This window comes from Psittacula echo (genome assembly GCF_963264785.1).
Source record: "Psittacula echo genome assembly, chromosome: 11".
Lineage (NCBI taxonomy): Eukaryota > Metazoa > Chordata > Aves > Psittaciformes > Psittacidae > Psittacula > Psittacula echo.
Window position 1 is genome coordinate 9,490,824 of NC_137746.1, and position 20,063 is coordinate 9,510,886.

Sequence of the window (20,063 nt, forward strand, 5' to 3'; positions counted from 1 at the left end):
GGGTCAGGGCTGAAGTCCTCGGCCATGCCGGCCCCACAGCTTCTCCTACACCATCAGTGGTGCTGGGAAAACAAGCTGCTGGCACCGCTCCTTGCTGCAGGGCAGGATGGCATCAGAGGCAAGGGCTGGCTCCAGCCCTGCCCTGGCCCTGGGGTGGCTCTGTGGAGTATGGGAAGGCTGGAGGGACATTACTGTGCGGAAAAGCACCGTCTGGCTTCAGTGGTGGATGAAGGGGAGGAACACACATCAAGGCAAGGCTTTTTATTTCCCCTGGTTTCACAGCACAGACGGGACTGAGCAGCACCACAGAGACACAAGGGGCTGCGACCAGGTCTGCAGGACTGGAGCCGGCCATGGCAGCGTGGGGCTGGGTGGCCATGGCCCTTGTTCCTGGGCGAGCTCCAGGGCTGCCTTGGGTCACCCTCTGTCTCTTGCCAGGCAGTGGTGGCAGAGCGGTGACCTCAGGGCACAGCCAAGCAGGGCCCCAGCATGTGAGGACGATGGAGGGATCACTTGGCTGTTGTTGGGGGGAATGCTTCCATCACAGACTGGATCTGGGACCTCTGGGGACATGGGGCTGCTGGGGATGGGGACCCCTAGGGCACAGCCAGGTCTGGCAGAGCTGGACTCAAGGTTACAGCCCAGCACAGCCGCTGGCAGAGGTGACAGGCTGGGCACACACTGGGTACCCGCACACCAGGCTGAGATGCTCAGCACCCAGGGATGCTGCATTCTTCTGGCATTAGGGAGCTGAACACCTCCAGCCCTGACCAGGCTGGGGCAGGGGACCTACAGGGATCTGCTCCTGTGGATAGCTTCAGCAGACACCCAGGAGCCACAGGGTCTCCCTGCAGGGGGGAGAAAGGCTTCTTTGGCAGGACCTGTGGTCTGTGTGGGGCAGGAACCCTGCTCCACAGCAGTGCTGTCGTGACATTATCAGGCCCAGCCATACTCACACAGTGTGGACGGTAACAACCTGCTCTGCAGGGCCTGCAGGACCATGCACTTCAACTACTGGGAATCCCTATTCCTGCAGGGTCAGGGACCAGATCCAGCCCTCAGCTCTGGACACTTCTCCTGACCCTGCCTGCCCACAGCACTAGGGTTGGGGCTGCCACCCCACGCTCTCTATCCTGAATACCTTTTGGTTAGAAGGGTGCTTTCCCTACCCAAACAGTCAGTGGGGCTGTGCCAGCCCAGCACAGGCAGGATTTGCTGGGAGGGCAGCTCTGCCACAGGCACTGCGTAGGACAGTGCCAGGCACGTGGGATGTTGCAAAGTGCTTTGCAACGAGGGTTCAAACTATGTACAGGACTCCTTTGACGTGCACCAGGATGTGACCCACTGAGGGGCAATGGCAGCTGCTCAACCACTCACAGTGACACGACACAACAGTTTGGGGCAGGACGTGGATGGATCTGTGGCCCGGGCAGTGTTGGCAGTGCAGGGCAGGGGCTGATTGAGCCCATCTTGAACCCTGGCATGGCCCAAGGGCACCACGTGCCGGTGTGGACGTGCAGCAGGACTCATCGGAGCTCGTGGTCAACCAGAGGCTGAGCTGAGGTGGGCTCTGCAGGCTGGGGATGGCTGCTCCCCTCAGAGCCTGAGTGATCCGGCCCCTCACAGGCGCTGCTGTCCTGCTCAGGGAGCTGGAGGAAGTCAGGCAGGACCAGGTCCTCCTTGGAGAGCAGCCCACGCTGATCGTTGGCCCGGCAGCTCTGGGCACGGTTCAGCAGCTCCACGAGCCCTGGGGGAATGCAGGTTGTGCACCTGAGCCTGGCACTTGGGCTCTTGTACTAACAGCTGCCCTCACCAACTGATGTGACCCTGAACGTGTCGCAGGTACAGCACCCGCACCTTGTCCCTGCTCCATGCCAGCACCCATGCATTTCCCTAGCTTCACAGGACCCTGCATCCACCCCCAGCAGACTGGGGGCCCTGAGTCTCTCACCCCATGTGTTGCCCCAGCCCCTCAGGTTTCAGACACACCAGGTCTCACCTTCCAGGTCATACGTGCGGCGGTTCAGGTTTGTGGCAGCTGAAGAACGGGGCCGAGAGAAGGAGGAGGGCATCTCCCACAGTGTATCAGGCTCTTCTCCTGTTGGGCTTCCTTCCTGTGATGAGCAGCCCAGGCTTCACCCACGGGGCAAGGAGGCAGCGCTGCTCCAGCTCACGTCCCCATCACCCTCCCACAGCCTGGCTCCTGCCTTGGTGCCCTCTGTCCAGTCCTGTGCTATGTGCCAGTGTTGCAGCAGGACATATCTTCCCCATGGACTGTGGCAGCAGCCATGGGGGCATCCCTGACCAGGGCAGTGGGATTTGAGCTCACCTCACTCCTGAGCGAGGACGGGGCAGCTGCAGCACTCTCTGCCACTCGCATGTCTGCAAGATAAGTGATGCTCAGTGTCCCATGCCAGTCCTGGCCCAGACTGTGACAGGATAAAGGCCATCCCACAGAGCAGGAGCCATGGCCAGCAGAAAGCAGCCTGGCCCTGTGAGTGCTCTGTGGTGGGACATGGCTTGGAGGGGGACACTTTACCTGCTGGCATTTCCAGGACAAGTTTCTGAGCAGCCACTGTGCTGACCAGCATCTCCAGGTCCAGGGCAGCCGGCTCACCTTGCTGCAATGGGAAGGACCAGCGACTGTCACACTTGCTGTGGCACGGCAAAGGCAGCCAGGCTGAAGGACCTGTGAGCTCCCCAGCCAGACCCTGCTAGGCCATGGGCTGGACAGTGCAGAGCACACACATGGGTCCCTCTCAGCTCACAGCGGGTGTGGTGCCATGGCCCATCTCTAACACTGGCATCCCTCCATGAGCCTGCAGCACAGACCACTGCTCCCCAACACTGTCAGCAGCCCCTGGCCCAAGCCCCAGACCTGTTTTCCCCCCAGGATCCCGTTCGCAGGAGGCTGGGTCGGTGCTCACCCTCCGCAGCAGCACCAGCTCCAGGCTCACACCGTACTTCCCCAGCACAGGCTGCAGAGCTTCCCGGATACGCTTGGTTGACTTTGCTGTGATGCGGATGGTCTTCTTGAGGGAGGAAATTTCCAGGCTGTGGATGGGGGAGAAGAAGCTGTCTGGAGGCAAACACAGACAGGCAGGGGCAGAGCCAGGGGTTTGGGACTGCCTGGAGGCAGTTGGGTGTGGGTCACAGTGCATGGCTGGACATGATGTGGACCAGACGTGTGAGCAACAGCATTAGCCCCAAATCTCCCACTCACTCAAAGCTTATCCTGTTCTCCAGCTTCACTTCCTGGTCTGCCAACACAGAGCACTCCTGGTCCAGCACCAGCGCTTTCTGCAAGAGCCAAACCATAAGGAGAGAGCAAGCAAAACAGCACGTGGTCCCAGCCTGGACACAACACTCCTCTCTGCCTCTCCTACCTGCTCATTCCCCACCAGGTAGACCTTGATGTCGGGGAGGCTGAAGCCACGTTTCTCACATATCCCTGCCAGCATGTCACGGATGGAGTGGCCGGGCCGGACGGAGGCCAGTGAGGCCGTGCCGTCAGGCAGGTACACACAGCAGTACTTCATGGGCTTGGCTGGCAGCTCTGCCTCACTGCCCCCCAGACTCTTCCGATGGCCCTGCAGGAGGGATGCGGTGCGATGAGCCCAGCCGGTGGCAGCGTGATGCCATGGGGCAGGCATGGTGACAACTCACCTCTGTCCAGGGGCTTGGGGCTGGGCTTCCTGAAGACAGGAAGCCCAGGTCCAGGCTGGCAGAGGAGTTGAGTGAGCCCTGGGACTCCCGCCACAGCATGGCACTCCCACCACCTTCTCCCCCATCTAGGACAGACAGAAGGACAGGGATAGGGAACACAGACACCCTTTGGGGGTGGTGTGGTCCCTCTGCCATGCTCGGCACAGCACCTACCTGCCCAGGAGGGCTCCCGCCGCTCTCCCTTCCTGAAGGAGCGGCGAGGGCTGCGGTTGGCACCACTGCCTGCCGTCTCCACACCCAGAGGCAGGGACTTGCCCAGCTTCAGCTTCGATTTCTGGGGTGAACAGAGAAGCATCTCAGCATGGGGACATCCGAGGCTGCCCCTTCCCTTTCCCTGGTCCCCTGCTTGCTTCTCTGTCCTCAGCCTGGGACTGGGTTTGCCCCGAGCAGCGAGGAAGGGACCCAGCATCATTTTCTCAGGTGAAGGAACAGGTCCTTGTTCCCTCCTTCCCACCCCGCTCACCTTGCTGAGGTCGGGTGGGGGGCTGCTGCTGCGGGAGTGGGGCCGCAGGTCGGGCAGGGGCTGCCCCTGGCTCTCTGCCCGCAGGCAGGCCTGGTAGAGTGGAGATTTCACAAAGCGTGTGTAGCTGTCAAACTTCATCAGGTTAAAGATCTGCAAAGGGAGGACACGCGTGCTCAAGATCCCTGCTCACCCACAACTCGCCCCAGCCACTGACTGTGGCACAGCCCCATGGTGACAGCAGTGATGCTGGGTGTTGTGCGGGGTGGTCCCACAGCCCCCATCCTGCGGGTGCTCTGGTACCTGGAGCTGCTGGGTGCGAAACATGTCTGGGGAGGGGGTGGCCAGCATCTCCTCCCCAATCCAAGCCTGCTTGTCGATGTTCACGGGACTGATGGAGTGGTTGGAGAGGAACTCATCGTAGATCCGCCGTGCCTCCTGGGCCAGCTGGAGGGGAGCAGGGGGTCAGGCTGAGGCCAGGAGCCCCTTCCTCACTGCTACCCTGAGGGGAGCTCCTGGCTCACCCCATGGAGCCACCTGAGCCCTGAGGGGCCAAGTGTCCCCTTGGGACCAGCTCAGCACCTGGGCTTCAGGATGGGCATGGAGCCAGGCATCCCCACCCAGTGCCAAGCTCTGGGCACAACACACCAGTCTCTCCACAGACATATAGCTGAAGGCAGGAACTGTCCCTCCAGCTTTGTGACTGTCCCCATGATCCCAATCCAGCTCTCTGCCCTTGGACTCTCTTTTCCTCCCAGCAGCACTCTCCACCCTCTGGCCACTCCATGATAGAGAAGCACATCCTTCAGATACACATCACATTCATCTCCTTATTCCTCCCACAAGAGCACCCAGCCTGCTCAGCCTCCCACAGCAGGGGTCTGCTGGGACATGCAGGCATGACAGCTACTCCCATCCCTGCCCACCTCTCTCTCAGCAGCTCTGTGACCGTGGCTGCATAGAGGCCGGTACCTGCTGCGTGTTGCTGGCCGGGATCTGCTGGAAGCGCTCACATGCCTGCCAGAAGTAGACATTTTCAGCACTGAACTCCTTCTTGAGGAACTCCTGCGGGGCAGAGGGAGCTGCTGGCCTGGCTGGCACCGGGACTGTGGGACAGCCGGTGCCAGCGGTGAGAAGGAGCACGGACCAAGGACTGGGCTGTGGCACTCACAGTGAAGTAGGTGATGGCCACACGGTCCTGCAGGAGCGTCTCGAAGGATTCGGCCCAGCTGACCACAGACCCCGGTGCAGAGCTGCAGGAGGCAGAGGGTCCCGGCAGGCTGTTCACACTGTGGTTGCTGCCGCGGGCCCTGGAAGCATTTAACTCTGAGAGAGAAAAAGGGTCAGTTCTGGCAGCCTGGGTGTTCCCCAGTGTCACTCCCATGTCACCAGCAGCCCTCTGTATCTGCGTCAGGTTCATCCACCCCATCCCAAGCAGAGCCAGCAGCCCTCAGACAGGGAGCACAAGGAACATCACAACAGCATCCTTGGTGGATTGAGCTGGTGATTGCAGAGCTGGCACTTTCTGGCATGACAGCGTCCCTGCCAGCGCTGGCCTCTCCTCCCCGTGTCACCGTGACTCCACCAGTGACTCACTTCGCAGGGGAACAAAGCGGATGTGTGGGGAAGGCACCCAGCCAGGGAGGGAAAGTGGGGAGGAAGGGGACATGCGATGCACACAGCATGGAGGAAGCTCAGAGGATGGGTAGAGGTCCTGATTTCCTTCACCATTCCTCCAGCCATGACGAGAAACAAACCCAGCGAGAGGAGGGCACAGAAAGTGTCATCCCCAGCTCCCAACCCAGAGGAAAACCTCCCCTGGGGAAACTCAAGGTGACCATGCATTCCAATGGAATCCCTCCATCAAAAAGATGGAAGTTCACAGGGGCAACCCCAGCTTTTGAACTGGTTTGGCTGGTGAGCAATTGGCAAGAGAGTAATTTGCAAGAGAAAGTAAAGGTCTCTCCCAGCAAAGCTGGCAGGAGCAGAGGAGTCAGGCTCCTGCTTTGCCGGGCTTCCCACCCTTCCCCTCCTGTCCAGAACAGGGGGTAACTGCACACACTCTGCATGTGGGAACATCAGCCACCAGCACCCTGCATTGGAAGGATCCTGCAGCGGGACTGAGATGGGTGAATGGACTATCTGAGATATCTGATGCGAAATGAGATAGATGGACAGACTCCCTCAGGGAGCCTGGGGCTGGCTGGTACCCAGGTTCTGCTTGCCCCAGGAAGCCTTTCAGCCCTCAGCACCCAAGGGTGCCAGCTGAGCAGGAGGGACAGGCACAATGGGAGGAACGGGGTTATGGTGAGTCCCTGTTAGAGGGCTCATCCCAGCACCACGGGGGCCTGGCCATGCACTCGCCCATGGCACAGCCTGTGCTGACACAGGACCTGGCTCTCTGCTGGCTCCTTGCCCCTGGCATCAGACTGCCTTTGGCTTCCCCCTCCCCTGCCGATGATGCCGGGCTCCAGCAGAGCAAAGAGCAGTCTTACCTCCATCTGACACAGCCGGACCCTGTGGGGTGGAGAGAAGAGAGGTGAGAGGGGCCACATGGCACCTGCCAGCATGGTGGAGCGGTACCCGGGTGAGCAGCATCACCAGGGCAAGCCTAGTCCAAACCCAGGACACAGGCTGCCTGCAAACACTGCTCTTGTGACAGCTGGAACTGGGACAGTTGCCCCATGGCAGAGGCAGGACAGCAGCGAGCAGGGGTGGGTGGTTACAGGGGATGCACAGCTTTTCTCCCACCTCCTGCACATCTACTTCCCTGGGGCCAGGCCAGCAGCTGGGAAAGGGCAGATGCTATCAGATGTAACCCTGCCACCGCTGCCCAGACAGGAGAGAAGCAGCCTCCTCAGCACAGGAAGAGGAGGGGAGGAGGGGAGGGAAGGAAGGACAACCACAGCCCTAGGCAGACAAACTGCCTGCTCCCTCCTTCCTTGGGGCCTGGGGCTACTGGAGCGCAGATGCCCCAAACCAGAGACTGGAAGCTGCCACCCCAGGGCTCAGCAGGACAGGACGCCCTACAGCACCCCTTGGGCCACCCCAGATAGCAGCCACGGGGATGTACCCCAGGACCCACAGCAAGCAGAGACATGGACAGAGCCTCCACAGTCAAACCCCAGCCAAGAGGTGCTGGCTCTCATCGCCTGCCTGAGGCCATACTGGGGTGCTCCCCACCCTGCCAGCCCCACACACCCCAGCCTATCCTGCACACCGCCTGCCTGTCCCCATCCCAGACCTACACACCCCAGCCTCACTATCCCATTCCTCCCTCTCCTTTCTTCCCCACCCCATATGCCGCTGCCACGCCTCTTACCCCAGCCCCACACATCTCTATCTTTCCGGCTCCTTGCTCTTCCCCACCCCAGCACTGTTAATTCTTGTAACCCCATCCCCATATGCCACTGTTTGCCCATTACCCCAGTGCCATACACCCCCACTTACATTGCTGTCTCAGCCTCATAAACCCCTGCCTGCTTATTACTCCATCCCCATATGTCTCTGCCTGCCTGCTCGTATACTGCTGTCCGCCCTAATACCCCTCTACATCTCTGCTTTCTTTGAACACACAAGTGCACTGCCCAGCCCCAGAATTTTCACCTGCCTTTATCCACCCCACACCCCTGTGCCTGCCCGGTACCCAGCTGCACAGTGCCTGCCTCCTGCCCAGCCCCATACACCCCTCTGTCTGCCTCCTACCTAACCCTATACATCCCTCTGCCTGCCCGTTATCCACTCCACGCCCCCCGCCTGCCCAGTCCCCGGCCCCAGTCCGTGCCGCCGGGTGGGGCATGCCCGGGGGATGGAGAGCGGCGCCCGTGGCCAGGCAGGGACTCACCATGCGGCCATTGTGAACCAGCAGCAGCTTGGCCTTGCCCTGCATGCCTGGCACCGCCCGGCCGAGCGCGCTACCGGCGCGGCCCGCTGCCCCGCAGCATCCCCGGCGCGGCTCTCCCGGCGCTCCCCGGCACTACCGCTTTCGGCTGCCACAGGAAGTGTCGCCTTGGGAACCGAGACCGCAGCGGGGGGAGCGGAGCCGCCCTCCCGCCCCGCGCCGCCGCCGGCGGCCCCTGCACCGCCCCGGCAGGCACCGGCTCCAGCGCCGGGACAGGCGGCGCCGCGGCCCCGCTGCATCCCCGTCCCTGCCACCATCTGCATCCGTGACCCCATCTCTGTCTGCATCCCTGTTCCCATCCACATCCACATCTCCATCCCCATCCCTTTCCCCATCTCCATGTGCAACCACATCCATGACCCCATCTCTGTCTGCATCCCTGCTCCTATCCATATCTCCATCCCCATCCCTATCCCTTTCCCCATCTCCATCTGCATCCATATCTGTATCCCTGTTCCTAACTGCATTCCCATTCCAGTCCCCATCTCTATCCCCATCCCTGTCCCTGTCTGCGTCCCAATACCCATCCCCAACTCCACCCCTATCCCTGCCTCCATCCATATCCATGATCCCATTCCCATTTCCCATTCTCCCTGGCAGCAGCACCAGGACGGCCCTTGGGGCCACCCCCAGGCCCATTGCATGGCACAGGGCTGGGAGGCAGCAGGACGCGACCAGGGCATGTGGCTGCTCCCAGCCCCGTGCCATGCAATGGGCCTGGGGGTGGCCCTGAGGGCCGTCCTGGTGCTGCTGCCAGGGAGAGCTGCCTGCATCACGGGTGCTGGCAGGGCCTGGCAGAGAGGAGCAGTGGACGTGCCGCTTGGAGCCACCAAACTGATGCCTAAGCAGTTTTGCTCATCCCCTAAGGTCGGGGTTCCATGTTGATCAGCAACCACAAACCAGTCAAGGATATTTTAGGATATTTGTTAGGAAAATACAAGTAACTAACAGTTCGAGGATAAACCACAGAGCGCCATGGCAACCTGCTCATGGAAATGCTAATAACTGGGACATAAGGTGGGTGATTAACCTATCAAAAGCAAAACCCTAACATTAACTCGGGTGCAGATCTATGCAGAGAAAAATGAACTGTTCCCACTGTGAACACGCACAAAAGCAGTGTGGCATTATCAGCTGCAGCCCTGGGAGGGGGGTCTCCTGGCAAGGGTAGTTAAGGGTGGCCCCCGCTGCTGCCCCATTGGCCCCTGCTGCAGCTCAGAGCAGCAGTGGGGCATGGGGTGATGGTGCTGTTCCCTGTCCCTTTGTTGGAGCAGAGCTGTGGTGTTTGGCTTGGCTTTGTAACAGGAGTTATAAATAAGAAAGTCTCACCAAGAGTGCGTGACTCACGATCCTCACCACAAGGATAACCTCTGCTAGGAAACCTGATCCCAGGGCCAAACTGCAGCATGAAAGAATCAAAGACATTGCCTCATTAATGTATTTAATCCAGATGGTGAACAGAAGAGCCTTTAACCCCACTTGGGCAAGGGTGGGCTGCTGGGGAAGGTGCCTGTGCCCCTTTGGAGCCCATTCCTGTGCCATCCCTGACCTCCAGCTCCCAACAGCCCAGCCCTCACCCGGCTCCAGAGCCTGGTGGTTTCCCTTGGATAGCAGCAGGGACCTGTGGCAGTGGCTGACGTGGCCTTGAGCAGCTCCAGCCTCAGTGTTACCTCTTGCTGCCCTCCACGGGGACAGCTCGTGGGTGCTGGTGTGAGGTGGGATGGGATGGTGTGCTGAGGCATCACTCCTCACACAGGAGGCTGCGTCAGCCCCATGCACCAGGATCCCACCACCATGCTCTGCCCACGGTGTCTGGGTATCGCGTACTCCTGCCATGCTGCCATCCCCGAGGCACCAGCTGGTCCCATGGGGAGAGGGATGCCCTGTGCCCCAGTGCCCCAGCCTGCAGGACCTGGGGGTAGGGGATGGCGGGGTGACAGCTGGCTGGGGGATTTGCCGAGGGCATTATTTAATGCTGTGGGTAAATGGAGAGACAGCAGCTAATTCTGGAGCCTGTAATCCTCTTCCTCCCCTGGGATGGGCAGCGTGCCAGCCTCACAGCCTCCGGCGGGCCCTGGGGATGAGCCCCCGGCAGGTCCCCAGGCGTGCTGCGTGCTGCAGTGACTCCTGGACCATGGGTGATGTGCAGAAGGTAAGCAGGGCCCGGTGACATCCCGCCTGCGCCAGGGCATCAGCTCCCAGTGTCAGTGCTGGGCGGGCTGACAGAGCAGGACTGGGGCTTTAAGATGGGCAGTGTCCCCAGCTCGCCCAGGAGCTGACAGGGCTCTCAGGGCAGGGGCAGCCACCATGGGGGGCCCAGCGTTGGGTGGATCTGCCATGGGGTCACCCCAACCTGGGACAACATGGGAGCAAAGCCCTGGTGCTCACTGAGGCCATAGACACAGAGTAGCACGGTGAACAGCATGCCCAACTTCCCCCTCTGAAATGAGGGTGCTATGCAGTGACCTGGCACCCTGCAGGACTCAGCCAGCACCCCATGCCCCCAGGGGCTGCTCTCCGTCATCCAGAGTCTGAAAGGATCCCCAGAGCAGGAGCTCCGCATCGTCCTGCTGGGGCTGGACAACGCAGGAAAGACCACGCTGCTGAAACGCCTGGCGTCCGAAGAGGTCAGCACCATCACACCCACCCAGGTAGGTGCTGCTGGGGGCCAGTGGGAGGGTGGCAGGTCCTACCCTCCCCTGCCACATGCCAGAGTTTGTTCCTGTTCCTGTGCAGGGCTTCAACATAAAGAGCGTCCATTCGCATGGCCTCAAGCTAAATGTCTGGGATATCGGGGGGCAGCGCTCCATCCGCCCGTACTGGAGGAAGTATCTGGGCAGCACAGACCTGCTGGTGAGTGGGGTGGCCGCCTGCAGCCCCCCCCAGCCCCACACATGGACAGCCATGTCCTCTGTATAGGGCCCTTACAGCCACTGACTGTCCCGTTTGTCCCTATGGCAGATTTATGTCATTGACAGTGCAGACCAGAAGCGTTTTGAGGAGACAGGACAGGTAGGAGGGGTCTGCTGGGGGGGCAACTGAGGGGGTCTTGGGGCTCAGGCCCTTCTGGCACCAGCTCCTTGAGGACTGGAGTGGGAGCGGGGCTGCTCTGTGCCATGTCTCGGCACTGCTGTGGGGGCCAAGCTGTCCTGAGAGCTGTGTGGGAAGGGCTCATGATCAGTCTCAGCATGCAGAGCCAGCCCATTCTGTGGCACATCCATGACCAGCAGCTCCCCCTGATCCAGCCATGATGCCCGAGGGGTACCCGGCATGGGGGTGACTCTGCCCCTCGGTCCCCAGCTCTGCTCCCACCTCCCCAGCACAGGGTGAGCCATTTGACCAAGCGAAGGTTTAGAAGTAGCAGATTCAGAGTTACAAACCCTGGGAATGAAGCTGAAGAGGAGAAGGCGAGACTCCAAGTGCCAGTCTTGGCTGTACCAGCACCAGACGGCAGCGTGGGTGTGCCAGACAGCACAGGGCTGAGAGCAGCTCCTGTAGCTGCCCTTTGCCCAAGGCTCTGGGTGCTGGTAGTGCTTCAGACCTCAGGCAGTACTGCATGCAGCTCCGGGCTCTGCAGGGCAGATGGAGCTTCCTCTCCCTTGGAATGTCCAGACCTCACCGCTTCTTTGGCTGCAATAAGAGCACCAGAGAGAGGAGAGTGAGGCACTTTGAGGGCAGCCTGCCCTGGGCAGCTCAGGCAAGCGGCCCAGCAGCCCTATGGAGGAGGGCAGCAGCCCTGGGAAATGGTTCTCTCTTGGCAGGAGCTGGCAGAGCTCACTGAGGAGGAGGCCCTCACGGGGGTCCCACTGCTGGTGTTTGCCAACAAGCAGGACCTAGTGACTGCTGCACCCGCAGCTGAAATCGCAGAAGGGCTGAGCCTCCACACCTACCGGGACCGGGAATGGCAGATCCAGGCCTGCTCAGCCTTGTCTGGGGAAGGAGTGCAGGTAGAGATGGGGGCCTGCAGGCTCTGCAGTGTTGGGAGAGAACCCCAGGAGCTGCCATGCTCTCAGGGCTTTGCTCACATATCTCTCTTCCCTCCAGGATGGGATGAATTGGATTTCCAGCCAGATCATGAATAGGAAGAAGTGAGAGCTGCAAGTGCCAGAAGGGACTGAGAGGCAGGTCCCTAAGCCACGGCCAGCCCCCCTCATCCTTAGACTCCCCAGAGACTTGGCAGGGCCCGATCCTTAGACTGCCATGCTCAGGGGTGCTTCCCATCACTGATCATTTGACTTCCCCTCTCTCTGCTTCCACCAACTCATAACCCCTGACCCTCCTGCAGCCCTTGTGCTGTTGCAGGGAAGCACATGCCCCATTGCATCAATGGCTTGCCCACCTCCAGAACAAGAACCTGCTCAGGACATGTCCATCCACACGGCTGGCACCCTCTGCAGAGGCTGCTGCAGCACACACACTGCACAGAGCACACTGGGCACCCCACAATGGCACCAGCTGCATCCTCTGATATGGCACCTACAGCCAACCGAATAGTGTGTATTCTGCTCTGTTCCCATAGGATGTGACTGGTGCTGCCCCAGCCATGGCACCTGGCTTGGGAAGGCCGAGTTCAGCTCCTTTCACTGGCCAGAGGAGCTCCCACATGTGCACAGGAGCTGGCACAAGGACACAGACGGGACCTGGCTGGGCAGTCCCCAGTTGAGGGGTTGCATTGCCTGCTCACAGCTCAGCTGCAGCTGAGGGGGCTGCTCTGCAGAAGCCCTGGGAAGTGCATTGTCCTCAACGCACCCGAGATGGGCCTTCTGCCACCCGGCTGAACATACGCCTCCCGAGGGCTGGAAGGTTCAGCTCGGGCCGCCGGAGCCCCACACCTCTGTGCATGGGTGGGAGACAAACCGCAGCCGAGTGTGAGCTTCTGCTGCAGGCAGGCGGCCCCGCGGCCCTCAATAAAGCCGTCTGTGACCTTCACGCCGTCTGTGACCTTCACACCGTCTCGGCCGCTCCTTCCCGAGGTGATGGGACAGCGCTGCCCCAGCCCCGCTGCTCTGCGGCCAGAGAGGACTGCGAGGCCCCGGGCCGAAGCCCGTCTCCAGTCACCAACGCCATCTTGCATGCCGTTGCCATGGCGATAGGCTGCCGGAGCGGGTCACGTGCCCCGCTGGCTACACGTGAAGGGCACGAGGAGAGAGCGCGGACTACAACTCCCAGCACACCGCGCGCTCCGTGCCCCCCCCGGCCTCAAGGGCGGTGGCGGGCATCGGCCACGCCCCCTTCCCTGCCATAGGTGGGCAGCAGTGACGTTTGCCCGCGGAGGCGGGAACGCGGGGGTGTGAGGGCTTCTGATTGGCTGAGGGGGCTGCCGCTCCTGGGCGGGGTCGGGGGCGGGCTGTGGGCGGTGCGCCCGAAGGCGGAAGCGGAGCATGGCGGCGGGTGCGGGCGCGCTGCTGGCGGCCGCGGCGCTGCTGCTGGCGGTGGTCGGGCCGCGCCCGGCCCCCGCCGAGCTCACGGATGGCAACAGCGAGCACCTGAAGCGGGAGCACTCGCTGATGAAGCCGTATCAGGGTGAGCGCGGGGCCGTGCGGACGGGACGGACGCTCCGCGGCGGCCCGGGCTGAGCCACGCTCTCTCCGCCCCTTTGCAGGCGCGGGCTCCGCCGCGATGCCGCTGTGGGACTTCCAGGGCAGCACCATGGTCACCAGCCAGTACGTCCGTCTGACGCCTGACGAGCGCAGCCGGGAGGGCTCCATCTGGAACCGCGTGGTGAGAGCCTGGGGGAAGCCCTCGGGGGGCGGGGGGAGACCGCCGGGGCCCGGGGCGGCCCCAGCGCCTCTCCTGTTCCGGCTCTGAGGCTGCTGGGTGGTCTCTCCGCACAGCCCTGCTTCCTCAAGGACTGGGAACTCCACGTCCACTTCAAGATCCATGGAGCCGGCAAGAAGAACTTGCACGGGGATGGCCTGGCGCTGTGGTACACGCAGGAGCGCCTGGTGCCAGGTAGGGTGCACAGTTGGGGCTGCCCACCAGGATGAAGCCAGGCCAGCTCTAACATGTACCCTGTCCCGGAGGGTTTCCCACCAGGGAGGGTGTTTGAGCTCCCCTCTGTCTGGTCTCATGAGATTGGATGGTGTGTTCTGCATCTTCAGACCCTTGGTCATCAGCCTGGCAATAAATAGTTAATACAGCTCTTTTCAGTAGAAGTATCTGAGTAGAAACTCTCTGGGAACTTTTGTTTCCAATGTTCTGCCCTGTTCTAGGTCCTGTCTTTGGCAGCAAGGACAACTTTCACGGACTGGCTATTTTCCTTGATACCTATCCCAATGATGAAGCAACAGAGGTGAGTCAGTCAGTGCCAAGGAGGCTGTTTCCTCAGCGGCTTTGTGCTCCAAGTGCTTCCTGCCCAGAGCAAGGAAGAGCCTCTCCTTACATGAGCGGGCTGCTCTTATCATGGGAGCTGGAAAAAGGAAGAATTTATACATGGAGATAAGAAGGTCCTTGCTCCATCTTCGACTGGTTTTGACTACACAGATGTTTCCAAAGCCTTTCCTCCTCCTCGTGACAGCATGGCAGAGGGCTGGTGTAAACTATGCACCAGCTACTAAGTAAAGTTAGAGGAATCAGCCCAAGAGTATATTAATCCTGACTGTAATTTCCTGAACTTCTCTGTGCTTTGGTTACTTATTCCACGTTGTTCTTCCTTTATTCTCTGTTGGCAACCTGAGTGTCTAAAAGACAAACTCCTGGTGAGGCTTTTTGCTCCAAATTCTTCATGGCCCAAATACAGATCAGTCCCATGGGGCTGGTGGTCCTTTTCTTCTGCCCTGCTCTGGGTTTGTGAATCTCATTACAGTAGTCAGAAAACATAATTCTGCTAGTGAGCTCTGTTGCACCAAGACCATGATATTTAAGTCATGAAGCACGTGAAAATGATCCCCGTTCCTGTTGTCTTGATGCTTGCTGGGAGGTCAGTTCTTGCCTCCAGTTGACCTTTCTTGGTGTGTGTCACCTGCAGGCTACAAAGCCCTGAGCGTGGTTATGCTGCTTTTGTGAGATTTCTGCCCGTTCTGGGTCCTGTGCTCTGTTCTTGTACTTCTTACCCAGGCTGGTGCTTACTCTGCAGGTTTGGGGTGGTCTCATTGCCCTGGATATTTGGCATGGTGTGGGCTTCTGCAGGGTCTTGATACAGAAAGTCATAAGTGGCTGCTCTACTCTAGCCAGAACATGCTCTCACTCAGTTTAGAAGCAGCTTTATATAGAAAAGGAGCCTTGATTTCATTGTTCTGCCCTCTGCACCTGACTGTGCAGCGAAGCTGGGGCTCTGCTGCTGCGCCTTGCTGAGATCCCACTCTCACTGAGATTTCTGACCAGGCAGCGGAAGGTGGTTCTTGGTCTGCAGCCCCAAGGCTCCTGCAGGCTGAGGGCAGCGGCGCTCTCCTCCCTGCAGCGTGTGTTCCCCTACATATCTGCCATGGTGAACAATGGCTCCCTGACGTACGACCACAGCAAGGATGGGCGCTGGACGGAGCTGGCGGGGTGCACTGCTGACCTGCGGAACCAGAACCACGACACCTTCCTGGCCATCCGGTACTCCCGCGGTCGCCTGACGGTGAGATGTGGTGGATGCCTTCATGGTGTCTCGGGCGTGGTGGCTGGGCAGTGCTGAGGGGCGGGTGTTGCTGTGTTGGTAGGTGACCTGGAGATGGTTTTCCAGGCTCAAACGCCTGCCTCTTCTGCATGTCCAGCTCCAAAAGAGCGGCAGGCGTGCTGGATGGTGGCACCCACTCCTGGTGTGACGCTCCTCTGGTCTTGCAGGTGATGACTGATGTGGAAGACAAGAACGAATGGAAGAACTGCATTGACATTGCAGGGGTGCAGCTGCCAACCGGCTACTTCTTTGGTGCTTCTGCTGGCACTGGAGATTTGTCTGGTGAGAGGGGGCTTTGCTTTTAGGAACACGTTTGGAGCCCGGATGGTAGCGCCGTGGATGCATTGTATGGCTTTGATGGCTTTCCTTCCTCAAATTGTTCACCAGGCTCCTTTTGAAGACCTTCTGGGTAGGGACCCGTGGCCTGGGAAGGGAGGTGTTTTGAGCCAAGGACCGTCTCAAACTGCAGTTTGACACCTGGGGTGCGAGGGGGGCTTGAGAGGGAAGGGGTTCTGGACCTGGTGGACATGGTGCTAGGGGTGTTCTGAGTGTGTGGACGTCTCTCAGAGCTCCTGACTGTTTGGTGCTGACGGTTGTTTTCTAGACAATCATGACATTATCTCGATGAAGCTATTCCAGCTCATGGTGGAGCACCCCATAGAAGATGAGACCGTTGACTGGACCAAGATAGAGCCTAGTGTCAGCCTCCTTAAATCACCCAAAGGTAAGTGTCTGGGATTCAGAAACCTTCACTGAAGCATGTGGGGCTGGACTCTTGAAGGCATCAGTGCGCTGACACTGAGCAAGACTCCACAGGAGCTGAGGTTGGGTTGGTCTCTCTAGCTGTTCTTATCCTTGCAGACAATGTGGATGACCCGACGGGGAACTTCCGAAGCGGGCCTTTGACAGGCTGGAAGGTGTTCCTGCTCCTGCTCTGTGCACTGCTGGGCATCATCATCTGCGCTGTGGTGGGAGCTGTGGTCTTCCAGAAACGCCAGGAGCGGAATAAGCGTTTCTACTAGCAGCAGAGCTGGGCTGTGACCTGTACCCAGACCCATCTTTTCTACGGGGAGCTGTAAATCTGTGGTTTCTAGAAGCTGTTTCTGAGAAATATCAGAAGTATTTTTTATCTGTCTGTTTGGCTGTAACCCCTGCCTGGCACTTGGCAGCCACCGGCTTGGACCAAAGGGGACGATGCCCGCTGGGACCCTGGGGCTGTTCTGCGGGAGCCTGGATGTCGCTCCCCTGTTTGTCCAGCGCTCCTCCTGCCCGATGAGATCTGCTGGATGGAGCCTGCCGTGCCCGGTGTGAATGTGAGGGCTGTGGGAGGGGGCTGCGAGAGGGGCATTAAAAGACTGACACCAGCTGCGGCTCTGGCTTTGTATGGGGTGGGAAAGGGGGGGCTCTGCTGCAGTGGGGATGAAAGCCTAGGGGGGCGTCTATTGGGGTGGTTCCAGCTTGGTGTGGGGTTGACCCGGGAGGGGTGTTCCCCAGAGGCTCCTTGGGGTGACACGGGGGAAGCAGGAGGCGTATCCTGGTGCGGTGCCCCCCGGAGGGGGCGGGTGCGTGTCCCCGCAGGCGCCGGGCGGAAGGGAGCGGGCGGAACGTCGGAGCCGGGCCGCGTTTCCGGGTGGGAGCGGCGGGAGCAGCCAGCGTGTCCCGCGGCGGCGCCGGGGCCGGGCGAGCGCCATGGGCCCGGCCCGCCGCAGGGCCGCGCTCCGCCTGCGCGGCGGCGGGTGAGCGGGGAAGGGACTGGGGGGTCCCCAGGGGTGGGGGGGGTCGCGGCGGTTCGGGGGTCCCGGCGGCCGCTGACATCCGCTCGCGTTGTGACCCAGGCCCCGCTGCTGCCCGGCAGGTTCTCCGTGTTCCCGTTGTTCTGCCTGGCGCTGCTCCTCGGCTTTGCCTCGCTGCTCTGGCTCCAGCTCAGCTGCTCGGGCGAGGGGCCGGCCCCCGGCGGCGGGCAGACCCGGGGGGCTCCCCTGCAGCCCTGCCCGCCCCAGGCCCCGCTCCCGCCGGTGGAGGATGAGCCGTCGTGGGGTGCCCATCGCCTGGCGCTGCTCGTCCCCTTCCGCGAGCGCTTCGAGGAGCTGCTGACCTTTGTGCCCTACATGCACCGCTTCCTGAGCACCAAGAGGATCCGCCATCACATCTTCATCCTCAACCAGGTGGATCATTTCAGGTAACGTGTCCCATCGCCACAGTGAGAAAAGGGAGTGAGGGGAGCCCCCTTCCAAACTCTGCCCCACCATGAGCGCTGAGGTGTCTCCCACTTGCCTGTGGCAGTGTGAAGTGTAGGACTTGGGGAGAGATGCACTCCCCAGACGTACTCACTCTAGAGGTTACAGAAGAATGAAGTGGTGTTTTGCTTCTCTCTTCCTAAGCAAAAAGAGACTTATCTACCCCCAGACATATCAGCTTGTTCCCTAGTGTCACTGATCTACAGCAGGAAATATCTGGGGATACTGAAATTAACAGAAACACCATGGGGTGCTTGGGAGCACCATCACTTAGCCCCTGCTCACCATTTGGTACCTGCCTGCAGCCCCAGTGGGTACTGTGGAGCTCCCCAGCTGGCCTTGAGCAGAATGGAGCTTGCTATAGCCCCTTGGGGTCTGCAGTGGTCAACCCTCTGCATATCACCATGAGGCTCAGCGTAAGCTTCAGGACAGGCAGCTGAGGTACCCATTGCTGTGGAGGCAGGCAACACTCTGTTTGTGTCCTGTCTGGGGACCAGTTGGACATTTAACACTGAGGAGTACAGGAGAGGGATGTGAAGGGACGGTGGCAGCTGTGCATGGTGCTGAGAGTGTCTGTGGCAGGTTTAACAGGGCGTCCCTGATCAATGTGGGCTTCCTGGAGAGTGGCAACGACACTGACTACATTGCGATGCACGATGTTGATCTCCTGCCCCTCAATGAGCAGCTGGACTACAGCTTCCCGGAGGCAGGACCCTTCCACGTGGCATCCCCGGAGCTGCACCCGCTCTATCACTATAAGACCTACGTGGGTGGCATCCTTCTGCTCACCAAGCAGCACTACGAGATGGTGAGTGCATGGGTGGGATGTCATGGCCAGTCTGGGGCAAGGGCTATGATACTGTCGTGGTGGACGGTCATACATGGTGTGCTCTACAGTTGGGATGGGGGAAACGAGTCAACATGTTTGGGGACAGAGCCTGCAGTGTGAGCTGCTTACGGACAAGGGTTGGGAGGCTGCACTGGTGCTCAGAGCTTGGGATGCTGGTGTCTGCTCCACTGTGGTGTGTGGAGTTGTGCTCTACAGGACCTCGGCTAGTATGGTACCCCTCTCATTCCAGTGCAATGGCATGTCCAACCGCTTCTGGGGCTGGGGACGGGAGGATGATGAGTTTTATCGACGTATCAAGGGAGCTGGTCTCCAGGTAAGGGGTGCTCTGTGCCCTCCTAGGTTGAAATTGCCCTTCTCCTTGTCTCTCCATTGGGTCTCCAGCTGTAGCTGCCCAGGTAGGGACCTGGGGAAGCAGCCCTTCAGCGCTCCTCACTCCAGTAGCAGGCACAGCAAGTTTTCTAGCAGCTTTACAGAAGCTCTGCTCTCTTCTAGGTTCGCCGTCCCTCTGGAATCACAACTGGATATGAGACTTTCCAGCACCTGCATGACCCAGCCTGGAGGAAGAGAGACCAGAAGCGTATTGCTGCACAGAAGCAGGTGAGATGTGAGACCTTTGTCTGCTCAAGGGGAACCGCAGGAGATGCAGGTTGTGATCAACCGTGTGCTCTGAGCTCTCCTTGCTCGTGTCCTCCCCTGACAGCTCTGTGCTCCCTGCCCAGGCTCTGGGTGCTTCCCCCTTCGCTGGAAGCCAGCATGGGCTGGATGGTCTCTGTCTTCCTCAGGAACAGTTTAAGGTGGATCGGAAGGGAGGACTGAACAATGTGAGGTACCGGATCGAGTCACGGACAGCTCTGAGTGTGGCAGGAGCCCCTTGCACCGTCCTTAATGTCTTGTTGGACTGTGACACAAACGAGACCCCTTGGTGCACATTTGGCTGAGCCAGTTGTGTCACTGTGCTTGAGCCGAGATGTCAGGGCTGCTGCCCAGCTGCTTGGACAAAGCAGGATCTTTGCAGCGGCTGATCATGGCGGTGCTGGCGAGATGCAGAGGAACAGAAAAGGCCAAGAACTGGGCTTTGCTGGGACCGACAGAAGAGGCTGAGAGCGGGACTCGGTGGCATCGCTGCGGACACTGGTGCTGCCTCCCAGGGCAGGTGCAGGAGGCTGTTTTCCTGCTCTGGATGTGGCTGAGCTGCCACCCAGCTCATAGGACAGTAAAGAACTATAGGGCACCTGTGTGTTGTGAGTGCCCTGGGCTCTGCTGTGCTGCTCCTTTTTCCTGCTCCCTTC

The 20,063-nt window shown here is 60.2% G+C and overlaps 4 protein-coding genes across 5 annotated transcripts; 3 read left to right on the plus strand and 1 right to left on the minus strand.

Moving 5' to 3' along the window:
• Positions 1-356: 356 nt before the first annotated feature.
• On the minus strand, positions 357-8,144 carry RGS14 (regulator of G protein signaling 14). The gene is made up of 15 exons (XM_080627258.1): positions 8,031-8,144; positions 6,682-6,703; positions 5,358-5,512; positions 5,159-5,251; positions 4,490-4,633; positions 4,190-4,339; positions 3,880-4,000; positions 3,667-3,791; positions 3,387-3,590; positions 3,224-3,300; positions 2,928-3,054; positions 2,540-2,621; positions 2,330-2,382; positions 2,000-2,114; positions 357-1,747 (listed from the first exon to the last, which is right to left on the minus strand). Exons 1-15 carry the CDS (start codon positions 8,073-8,075, stop codon positions 1,527-1,529), a joined length of 1,734 nt encoding a protein of 577 aa, XP_080483384.1. The 5' UTR covers positions 8,076-8,144; the 3' UTR covers positions 357-1,526.
• A 2,077-nt stretch (positions 8,145-10,221) lies between these two features.
• LOC308226012 (ADP-ribosylation factor-like protein 3) lies at positions 10,222-12,179 on the plus strand (the record flags this gene model as incomplete). Its single annotated transcript, XM_080627298.1, has 6 exons — positions 10,222-10,239; positions 10,595-10,738; positions 10,824-10,940; positions 11,049-11,099; positions 11,849-12,034; positions 12,132-12,179. The coding sequence occupies 6 exons, from the start codon at positions 10,222-10,224 to the stop codon at positions 12,177-12,179; spliced, it is 564 nt and encodes a 187-aa protein (XP_080483424.1).
• A 1,289-nt stretch (positions 12,180-13,468) lies between these two features.
• On the plus strand, positions 13,469-17,042 carry LMAN2 (lectin, mannose binding 2; the record flags this gene model as incomplete). Its single annotated transcript, XM_080627354.1, has 8 exons — positions 13,469-13,610; positions 13,690-13,808; positions 13,922-14,039; positions 14,300-14,379; positions 15,487-15,648; positions 15,855-15,969; positions 16,292-16,411; positions 16,549-17,042. The coding sequence occupies 8 exons, from the start codon at positions 13,469-13,471 to the stop codon at positions 16,707-16,709; spliced, it is 1,017 nt and encodes a 338-aa protein (XP_080483480.1). The 3' UTR covers positions 16,710-17,042.
• Positions 16,866-19,830, plus strand: B4GALT7 (beta-1,4-galactosyltransferase 7). 2 transcript variants are annotated; one of them, XM_080627356.1, is made up of 6 exons: positions 16,866-17,000; positions 17,543-17,866; positions 18,507-18,732; positions 19,004-19,087; positions 19,267-19,371; positions 19,557-19,830. In XM_080627356.1, coding segments are annotated over exons 1-6 (897 nt in total). In that variant the 5' UTR covers positions 16,866-16,998; the 3' UTR covers positions 19,713-19,830. The 2 variants fall into 2 exon arrangements, with proteins under 2 accessions (XP_080483482.1, XP_080483481.1); XM_080627355.1 differs by lacking the exon at positions 16,866-17,000 and adding an exon at positions 17,278-17,423.
• Positions 19,831-20,063: the final 233 nt, after the last annotated feature.